The sequence below is a fragment of the Prionailurus viverrinus genome, chromosome D3 (assembly GCF_022837055.1).
Source record: "Prionailurus viverrinus isolate Anna chromosome D3, UM_Priviv_1.0, whole genome shotgun sequence".
In the NCBI taxonomy this organism is placed as follows: Eukaryota; Metazoa; Chordata; class Mammalia; order Carnivora; family Felidae; genus Prionailurus; species Prionailurus viverrinus.
In genome coordinates this window covers 87,084,504-87,095,622 of record NC_062572.1, presented here as the reverse complement: position 1 = coordinate 87,095,622, position 11,119 = coordinate 87,084,504, and the positions used below count along the sequence as shown (strand labels likewise).

The following is an 11,119-nucleotide window of genomic DNA, read 5'->3' as shown; positions in this document are numbered from 1 at the left end:
TAAAATCTCAAAATGTGAAATGTGTTCTGTTACAGAATCACCACTTGGAAAAACGATCCCGTGTTTTTCTTTCTTTCTTTCTTTCTTTTTTTTTTTTTTTAATTTCTAACTGTTTGGCATTATCAGGAAACAGTCTTACCAACCAGGGAACTGATACTTTTCAAGTCATAAGTTGTCCAACAGGAGCAGATGTGGTGACTGGAACACCATCTGAAGTAACTGTTGCCATGTGGTGACAGTCCCACGAGAACATTACCATTTGAGATTGTGTTTCCTTCCCAAAGAATCTCTCTGTGGTTTGTAATTGTAACTTGAATCACCTCCTCACTGCAGGTGTCACGCTGCTCATGACACTGAGTTTTCCACCTTCCAGAAACCTCTTACGTACGCCGTAAACCATTCACAAGTTGACCTTACCCAACGAAACAAGATGCCTACATTTTTTTTCTAAACACCAGAGAGCCCTGAGGAGAATACGTATTATAATATATGACATAACATACGATCATGACATATATCACATTTCTCTTTTTTTTTTTTTTTTCAACGTTTTTTTATTTATTTTTGGGACAGAGAGAGACAGAGCATGAACGGGGAGGGGCAGAGAGAGAGGGAGACACAGAATCGGAAACAGGCTCCAGGCTCCGAGCCATCAGCCCAGAGCCTGATGTGGGGCTCGAACTCACGGACCGCGAGATCGTGACCTGGCTGAAGTCGGACGCCCAACCGACTGCGCCACCCAGGCGCCCCTCACATTTCTCTAATGTATAGGCTTAAAGCTGAAAACATCAAGCTTCAGTGATACTGGACCCATATGGAAACACACACATAGAGGACCATGATGAAGCATATTTGGAGTTGTAGAGCACACATAAAGAATATACTACTGTCATCACAAAGATGAGCATGTTGTCTATATGATATTTTTCTCTTCCCTTACATTTGACTTTTTACTGATTCTAGTTTTTAAAATGTGAAGATTTTTATCTCAATGAAACCATACATTAATAAAGGGGGAAATGCTTTATATAAGCTATAAGATGCTACTTTGACGTTATTCAACATGTGCTCACACATAAGGTGCCTCACTCTTCCTTTTGGATGAGTCCCTGTTTTAGTCCTTCCATTGGACCTCTGTTTCTTTAGACTCCTTTTGGTCCACACAGTTGTTTGCATGTGTCAATTCCACTATTTTTGCCTGGTATTGTCTGCTTCATTTATAGTGGGCACGTTGAAAGCCCGACAATTCCTTTGAAAAGAAAACAGAAATTCCATTATTTATAATTTGCTTTGATAAGGTCAGAAGAATGGCAACTTCTTCTGACAAAGGAGAAGAACGTTTTAGGAAGAATTCAGATGAAGCATCTCTTCAACTGGGACTCTTTATTTCTGCAACGAAATATGATTAGCATATAACCATAAATGGAAACTTTATTTTTGTGTGACTAGAATGGCTGAAAAACAATGTAAATTTATGTTCTTGAATGAATGATCCATTTTCTGTTATGCAAATATGGTTTGTATGTATGCTTTCCAAAACAGGAAATCACATATTCACAAATGAAGAATAAAATAAAAATAAATGCGAGAAGAGCTGTTCCTCTGCTAAATTAGGAAAAGTATTAAAAGTTAGCTATCTGCTTTTAATTATTTTTCTAAGAACAAAGGTTTTGTGCTGCTGAAGTCCTGCTGTGAACATTCCCCTTCTAAAAACCACATGGTTTGGGCTAAGATACCTGGAGTAAGGGTCCTACCCTGGGAAGAAACAGAATAAACCTATCATTAAATGACTGTATCTCCAACCAACCTTGTTATAAATATAAGATATGAATCAATATATTACACGAATTGGCCTCAGATTATCACTAATGTAGCTTCTCATAAAATGTGTTGGGCCAAGTTAACAGTACTGTTATTGTAGAAAACATCTAGTTTGTCATCATATTGTAATCCTTTAAGAAAAACATCTAAAACTGTTTATTTAAATTTCAGAAAAATACCGTCATGGTACTTTATGAAAATCACATAAAATGATACTAGTTAAAAATGTATAGTTAAATTGTTTTCCAACAAGTAGGCAGACAACCGAAAATAGTATTCTTTCCCACATATTATACTGCTACCACTACCACTAATAATAATCAAGAGTCAGAGATCCAACAGTAAAAATAAAGCCATAAAGCATTAGAAAATACTGGGGAAATCATTTGGATCCTTTTCAAATTACCAAACAGGGCAAGTTTTTCTAAGCACGATCTCATTCATGAGATCATAGCTTTAAAATGTCATCACATAAGTATACAACTTGTGTGTGTGCAGAAGAATGAAACTAGACTACTTTCTCACACCACTCACAAAAATAAACTCAAAATGGATGAAGGACCTGAATGTGAGACAGAAAACCATCAAAACCCTAGAGGAGAAAGCAGGAAAAAACCTATGTGACCTCAGCCGCAGCAATTTCTTACTCGACACATCTCCAAAGGCAAGGGAATTAAAAGCAAAAAATGAACTATTAGGGCCTCATCAAGATAAAAAGCTTCTGCACTGCAAAGGAAACAATCAACAAAACCAAAAGGCAACCAACGAAATGAGAAAAGATATTTGCAAATGACATATCAGACAAAGGGCTAGTATCCAAAATCTATAAAGAGCTCACCAAACTCCACACCCAAAAAATAAATAAGCCAGTGAAGAAATGGGCAGAAAACATGAATAGACACTTCTCTAAAGAAGACATCCAGATGGCCAACAGACTCATAAAAAGATGCTCATCACTCATCATCAGGGAAATACAAATCAAAACTACAATGAGATATCACCTCACGCCCATCAGAGTGGCTAAAATGAACAAATCAGGAGGCTATAGGTGCTGGCGAGGATGTAGAGAAACGGGAACCCTCTTGCACTATTGGTGGGAATGCAAACTGGCACAGCAACTCTGGAAAACAGTGTGGAGGTTCCTCAAAAAATTAAAAATAGATCTATCCTATGACCCAGCAATAGCACTGCTAGGAATTTACCCAAGAGATACAGGAGTGCTGATGCATAGGGGCACTTGTACCCCAATGCTTATAGCAGCACTCTCAACAATAGCCAAATTATGGAAAGAGACTAAGTGTCCAGCCACTGACGAATGGATAAAGAAGATGTAGTTTATATATACAATGGAGTACTACTTGGCAATGAGAAAGAATGAAATCTGGCCATTTGTAGCAACGTGGATAGAACTGGAGAGTGTTAAGCTAAGTGAAATAAGCTATACAGAGAAAGACAGATACCATATGGTTTCACTCTTATGTGGATCCTGAGAAACTTAACAGAAGACCATGGGGGAGGGGAAGGAAAAAAAAAGTTACAGAGAGGGAGGTAGGAAAACCATAAGAGACTCTTAAGGACTGAGAACAAACTAAGGGTAGATGGTAGTTGGGGGAGAGGGGAAATTGGGTGATGGGCAGAGAGGAGGGCACTTGTTGGGATGAGCACTGGGTGTTGTATGGAAACCAATTTGACAATACATTACATATAAAACATATCAGCTGATAGCCTTATGGGGTTTCCCTTGTATGTGACTATTTTGTTTTCTCTTGCTGCTTTTAAAATTATTTTTCCATGCTTTTTGCCATTCTCATTTCTATGTAAGAGACATAGCGTTGATCTCCTTGGGCTGATTTTTTAGGGGGCTCTTTGTGCCTCCTGGATCTAGATTTCTGTTTCCTTCCCCAGATTTGGGAAGTTTTTAGCTACGATTTCTTCATATACACTCTGCTTCTCTTTCTCTTTTTCCTTCTGAGATCCTTATGATGTGAATGTTGCTATGCTTGATGATGTCTATGCATTCCCTTAATCTATTCTCATTTTTTTATTAATCTTTTTTTTCTCTTCTTTTTAGCTTGGTTACTTTCCATTACTTTGGACTACAGGTCCCTGTAGTCCTTCTTCTTCTGCTTCTTCTAGTCCACTATTTATTCTACTACTATATTTTTCATTTCATTTTTGAATTCTTCTCTGATTGGTTCTTCTTTAATGTTTTCTATCTCTTTGTTGAGGGTCTCACTGAAATATTCTCTTCTCAAGCCCAGTATCTTTATGAACTTTATTTTATTTCCTTATCAGGCATATTACTTATCTCCATTTCATTTGGCTAGAATTTTGCCCTGTTCTTTCATTTGGGATACATTCCTCTGTCTCCATTTTCTCTCTGTTTCTATGTGTTAGGATAGTCAGCTACATCTCCTGCCTTTTAAAGTAGCGGCCTTATAAAGAAGAGATCCTGTAGTGCCCTGTGGTGCAATGTCCCCTGCTTACTGCAACCTGGTGCTTCATGGGTATCTCTTATGTGTGTTGCGTGCATCCTACTGTTGTGGATGAGGTGTATTTGCCTTCAGTCTAGTTATTTGCAATGGTTCTCTTTGCCTGTTGTGGGTAGGGTTTGGTTCCTGTGGTGTTAATGGGCCAGTCTGTGGCCTTGGTCTTGAGTTGGGTCGGATCAGACATTTGCCAGATCCATGGTAGGACCAAACTGCAGGGTGCTCTTCCTGTGTTGTCCTATGAGAAGTTTTCATTGGTGGGCAGGGCCTGTAGTCACACCAGATGTCTGCCCCTAGCCCACTGCTAGGACCACAGCTGAATTTGTGTGTGTGGTTATCTTCCCCTTTCCCTGGGGCAGGAGTCACTTTGGAGTGATGCCAGCCCCTGTTGGGGTTTCTCACTGGTATGCTTATGATGCTGCTTTGGATGGATTCTTGTTGAGGGTCTGTTGGTGGGGGCTGATCTTCAGAACATGAGGGCAGGGTGCATGGTATTAGCAAGGTTTACATTGGCTGCTATGGGAGGGGACCTGTAGCTGCTTTGGAAAACTTCTTTCCAGTCCTGGTTGAAGGGGGTAAGTTGCAGGAGAATGCAGGGGTCAGGCATACTATTAGCAAGCTAGATCAAGAGTGTTTGTTCTGTGCTGGTTCCAGCAGGTGACTGTGTATCTAGGCTGGGGGGTCAGGGGAGGGAAGTGGTGCCCTCTAGCTCTTTTGTTCTTGGAGAAGTCTCCTAATGATCCCTGCCCCTACAGCACACATTGAGATTAGTCAATAATTCTTCCCATATACTAGGTGTTTTTCAAACTGCTGTTTCTATGCTATATCTGTTTGTTATCTCTTCAAGGGTGGGATTCAGTTTTTTTATTACCCTCTGGCTTTCAGAGCCAACCTGCTGATTTTTGAAGTTCCAGGCATTAAGCCCCACCTATTACAAGAACTTGTGAAGTTAATCTATCTCGTTTTTATCACCAAATGTTATGGAGATCCATCTTCCCAGTGTGAGTTTCCTGTGCCTGGGATGCCTAATGTAGGTTCTGTCCCTCTGCCCTGTCCACTCCTGCATGTCCCTCCCTCCTGCAGACACCACCATGGGTCCAACTTTGTCTCTGCCCTTCCTACCCTCTTTGATCTGGCTTCTTCTCTACATTTAGCTGGAGAGAGCACTCTACTGGTCTTGCAGTCCTTTTCTACATTATTTACAGTGCTGTGGCTATTATCTAGGTATATCCATGGGATGAGGTGAGCTTAGGGTCCTTCTACTCTGCCATCTTCCCTGGAAGTCCCACTTTGTTTACTTAACTCTATTTAAAGAAAACTAACAAAAACAACTCTGAGATGTGCATATAGGGAAAAAAGAGAATAAAAAAAGGAGGAAGGAAGGAAGAAGGCAAGAAAGGGAAGGGAGAGATGGAGGAAGGAAGAAGGCAGGAAGAAAGGAAGAAAGGAAGGAAAAAACACAAAAATTTGTCAGTGAGTGCAAATTGCACCTCAAGCATGTGTCATCCTTGCAGGCAGAGCTCTAGCATTCACATTCTACTGCTTGGTCATTTGCTTAGGGAAGGTCAGCCTATTCTCAGGCCTAGGAGGTGGCTATGTATTATTGGCCAAACTCTATTCTGAGTACATTGTTCCTAAGCCCTGCAGCATCAGCATCACCTGGGAATTCCATCCAAGACCAGATGAATCAGAAACCACAGCAACTTTGTGTTTAACAAGCCCTCTGTGTGTTAGTGATTCCACTTAAAGTTGGAGAACCAGTAGTATTTGCTAGTTGTAGAAAGTTTTACTCTTAACCCGTGAGTTTTTTAGTAAAGTAGATGTAACCTAACTGAACAATGAAATACTGGGTGGTAGGAGATGATCTAGAATTTTTAGCATTTAAATATGTAAAGGGAAGATACATGTTTGTAGGTGCTACAATGATCTAGGCCAAAAGGGGAATCCTGCTTACAGTTGAGTTTGGCAAACCTGGCCTGGCCACGTTTTGTTTCATGAGAAAATATATCAAATTTTATCTACAAACATATTTTAATTACATTTATTGCATACTTTTACTTTCTATTCTAATAAAAATAAAAACTGGATTCCACATTAGAAGAAAAAGATTAGTTCATTAATACAAAGATGTTTTTAAAAATCAGTGTAGGGCGAAAGCAATTAGTATTAGGTAAGTACCTGCTGTATGCCAAATTCTTCACATACCTTTCCTTTTTTACGATTTTCCCTCTTCAGTCTTAGAGACACTATGCAAATTGCTTATAGTCAACCTAGTTGTAAATTACTCCTGCACTTTTCATTTTATGAAAACACTATATCATCGCTGGCTTTAATCTTGTTATCGGGCCTTACTTTCAAGACTTCACAAGTTTTTTTTAACATTTTAAGCCATTAATTCTCCAAATCCCCATTTTACTTCCTGGAGAGAGATGGATTTCTTTAATTCTCAAAGCTCTGGCCTTTGCTACTATATGCCCATTTCTTGTTATTCTTGTAATGAGACTTCTACCACCCCAGTTCTTTCTTTGAATACACATTAAAAGATGAAAGCTCTTAGTATCACAAATTATAGTCCCATGCATATGTTTGATGACTTTATCCAAAGAATCTATTTCCCTGTAAGTTGCTTAAATGTTCAATTGGAAGGCGTCCAAATATATGTTTATTTAAGAGTTAATGTTTTGCATTTGAAAAGAGAATTAAGTGGATAATACAGATTCTTATGGTCTTTTAGAGCAAGCTTATTCTAGTATATTTTAATGGTAAAATACATAAAACAATGATGTAATATGTTTATAGTTTATTTTGGAAGAGAAAAATCTGAATGGATATCAAGCATATGTAAAGAATATCCGGTTCTACAGATTTTTGTTAGTGTGTAATCCTCTATAAATCTAAAGCTATAAAACTGAACAGTAAATATAATTCAAAATCTTTTTATAAGTGCATATGAGTAATGAGATTGAGTCTTAATGTAGAAAATAAACATTCATAATGTGTTTATATACAGATATTTCGATAGGATAATACTAGTTTCTCAAATTGACTGTAGTGATGCAAAGCATTTGATTTAAATGTTATATGTGGTTTTTTTTTTTAATTTTTTTTTCAACGTTTATTTATTTTTGGGACAGAGAGACAGAGCATGAATGGGGGAGGGGCAGAGAGAGAGGGAGACACAGAATCGGAAACAGGCTCCAGGCTCTGAGCCATCAGCCCAGAGCCCGACGCGGGGCTCCAACTCACGGACTGCGAGATCGTGACCTGGCTGAAGTCGGACGCTTAACCGACTGCTCCACCCAGGCGCCCCTATATGTGGTTTTTGAACACATGTATTAGTTTATGCTCTTATAAGTAAGAATATTGCTTTCTACCTAGAATTAATTTTATATCTGATACATCAAGTATTGAGGCTTACATGTTCTTGATTGTGACAAGCTGACAGAACTAAAATGCATTTATTATAACTTGAAATGACACGGGAGGCTGGTAAAAATTAATCAGATACATTTCTAGGCATCTATTTGAAGGAAAAACAAAATAACATGCAGGAAATTTAGAGTATTATGTGTTATGGTATTTGATCGATTTTTTAAATCTATAGGAAATTATGAATTTTACATCGATAATATCAAATATTCATAATAATGGTATATTAACATTTATAAACCTGAAATCCACAATATAATATATAGTTCAACTACATTTAATAGAGAGAAGCACCTGGAAAATTGGAAATAACTTGCTCATGGTCTGTTGATGGCCTTCTTAGCACTATTACATAGCTGGAGTCTATCAACAAGGGCAGATTTTTCTCAGAGTTGACTCAGATAGATTGGATTGATAGCAGATCAAATCCATCTACTTAAATACATTAAAGAACTCACAATCTCACCCAAATTAAGCATATTCTAAAAATATCTGGTACCACCTGCCTGCTTCTTATGATAAGTGCCTACCTCTGTATCTATAATAAATGTTTACATCAAGAAATATAGAAATCAAAGCAACATGTATTTCAACAGAAATAAATTCAGTGTTATTCATAAACATACTTATGATACATTATTATAAGAGCGCTGTGATTGTAAGTAGCATCTTTAGAAGGCTCATTTAATATATGTTAAATAAAAATAGAGTGATTTTAGTGCTAGCTATAGAGTTGCCACATTATCAGTCATTCATTCCGCAAGCGTTCACTGAGGATCTACTATGTGACAATGACTGGGTTCTTCATTTTACATAGAAAAGTAAAGAAGGCAGACAAAATCTCTACTTTCGCGGCACATAGAAGCCAGTAGAGGCGATGGATTAAAGATGCCTAATAAGCAACTTTTCTAACTGTGAAAATTACTAAGAAATAATCAAATGAGTTAAGATAGGGTATTGGGAATAAATTATGAGGGGTGGATGAGAAACACGGAAGACCTGGTGTTGGGGGATGCTGTCCTGTGCTCCTCAGAACCCCTGGCAGGGTGGGAGAATGTATTCCACCGGCAGCTGGAAATGTGAGATGGCTCTTTCTCCCTGGGGACAAAGAGCCTTCTCCCTAAGTACATATCCTCTCCCAGGAGCAGCCTGGCTCTTTTAATTTTTTTTTTAACATGTGTTTATTATTGAGAGACAAAGAGACACAGAGTGTGAGCAGGGAAGGGGCAGAGAGAAGAGGAGACACAGAATCCCAAGCAGGCTCCAGGCTCTGAGCTGTCAGCACAGAGCCCGAGGGGGGCTCGAACCCACCAACTGCGAGATCATGCCCTGAGCTGAAGTCCGACGCTTAACCGACTGAGTGCCTGGCTCTTTTAGAAGTAAAAACAATGGCTTTCCTCACTCTGGGCACAGCTCCACGGTCTATCCTGGCTTCAGAACTCCCCAGAGGCCAGCTGAAGTACTGTTCTCTCTCATTGCAGTCCTACTTCTCCTTCTGCTGTATATCGCCTGCTCCCTTTTCCCATAGGGGTTGTCCTCCCTAATAAACCTCCCACGTGTTGTTATCTGTCTCAGAATCTGCCTCCTGGCTAACACAAACTTCAACATGCAGTGCCCCACGGCTGTGGCTTGGGGACATCTACCATGAAGAATTAAATATGAGAGCAAAAAGGCCACGGATGGAGAGCTAGAGGGTAGAAACTTTGCTGACAAAATAATGTGGAAACAGTGTGAGTTTACAGTATCGTATTCACCAGTGTTGTAATACCAAATATTCATATCAATAGTGTATTGACACGTACAAATCCGAAATCTACAACAGAGTATATAGTTCAACTATATTTAATAGAGAGAAGCACTTGGGAAACTGGAAATAACTTGCCGACAGTCTGTTGATAGCCAATGAACCTAAGTAATTGAGGAATAGACTTGAGTTTGGAAAAGAGATATTGGAACACAAATTACGAGTCCATTAAATGTCATGCTAAGGCGCTCGAGACTTACTCTATAAGCAAAGAGGGTCTGGCTTTAAGCAGGAACAAAAATATTCACACCAGAGTTTCAAAGACAAACCTAATAAAAAGTGGAGGAAATGAGTCAATTACAAATACATTGCAATGGTCAGGGTGAAAAATCATGCAACTATGGACTGGAGTAGGGAATGTAGATAAACAGCAGTGGAAAAATATTACAGATGCTTTTGGAGGCAGGTTAGTTTAGGGTTTTTTGTTTCCTAGAAGTTTGGAAAGATGTTGCTTAAAGTAGCTCAGGCAAAAACAGTGGTTAAAGAGACAAGTTTGAAAAAATGAGAGAAGGTAATGAGTTCAACTTTGCTATGTTCTTTTGAGGTGTTGGTGGGCCATCTTGTGTATATCTATGTCGAGAGATAGGAATTCCCAACGGTAACGTCTGAAGAAAGAGAGTTTCTGGAACCATCTATATAGAGACTATGCTTGAATATGCGTAAAGTGAATATGACGAGGTAAAGGCCACAGAATGTAAATTGAACTTTGGAGTATGACTGTCTGTTAAATGCCAGAGATAACTAAACAATTTGCTAAAAAAATGTTTGTTGAGCCTCCATTAAGGACTATCTAGTCATTTAAGTCAATATTCCCCAAAATATTCATGTTGGAGAAAATATGGAAAAGCTTCACTAATTAAAAAAAAATTAACATTTATTCATTTTTTGAGAGACAGAGAGAGACAGAGTGTGAGTTGGGGAAAGATGGCATCGGGGGACACAGATCCGAAGCAGGCTCCAGGCTCTAAGCTGTCAGCACAGAGTCTGATGTGGGGCTCGAACTCACGGACCGTTAGATCATGACCTGAGCCATAGTCGGACGCTTAACCAACTGAGCCACCCAGGTGCCCAAGCTTCACTAATTTTAACTTCCAAGTCTTAGTTTCCTCATCTATAAAAATGCAAATAATAGCAACTTCACGGAATTGTAAGTTTTAAATGACACAATATGTGTAGGCCATTTGCGATACACTAATTACACATAAAGAAGAAAAACACAGACTGACTAGATCGTTTGGTTCTTATCAAATGCAGTGATAAGTCTGGGTGTCAGGAATCCAGAGTAGATAGAGCAAACACCATCAAGGACTGGACCCTTTTCATCTCTCTGCTTTGCCACCCTGAGCTCATTCCTATGGGCTTTTTCCTTAAGCTCCTTGTATTATAATCACAAAATATCTGCTGAATCTTGCTGGGTGGGAAGTAGGAGGAGAAGGAGCAGTGATAAAAATGGCTTTCTCCTAGTGAGATTCTGCCTTTTTGTTGATAAGACAGCCTCCCAACGCTATGTTACAGGGGGGAAATGCTAAAAACATTGCACAAAATATTGAGTAGGACACACAAAAATATATTCAAA

At 38.9% G+C, this 11,119-nt stretch overlaps 1 protein-coding gene across 1 annotated transcript in view; it reads right to left on the bottom strand.

Annotated features, from left to right (window-relative positions):
- Window positions 1-1,190: 1,190 nt before the first annotated feature.
- CCDC102B (coiled-coil domain containing 102B) overlaps window positions 1,191-11,119 on the bottom strand; it is a 305,511-nt gene continuing 295,582 nt past the window's right edge. The window contains exon 12 of the mRNA XM_047828886.1: window positions 1,191-1,249. Within this exon, the coding sequence (XP_047684842.1) occupies window positions 1,218-1,249 (32 nt within the window). The 3' untranslated portion in view covers window positions 1,191-1,217. The remainder of the gene's footprint in view (window positions 1,250-11,119) is intronic.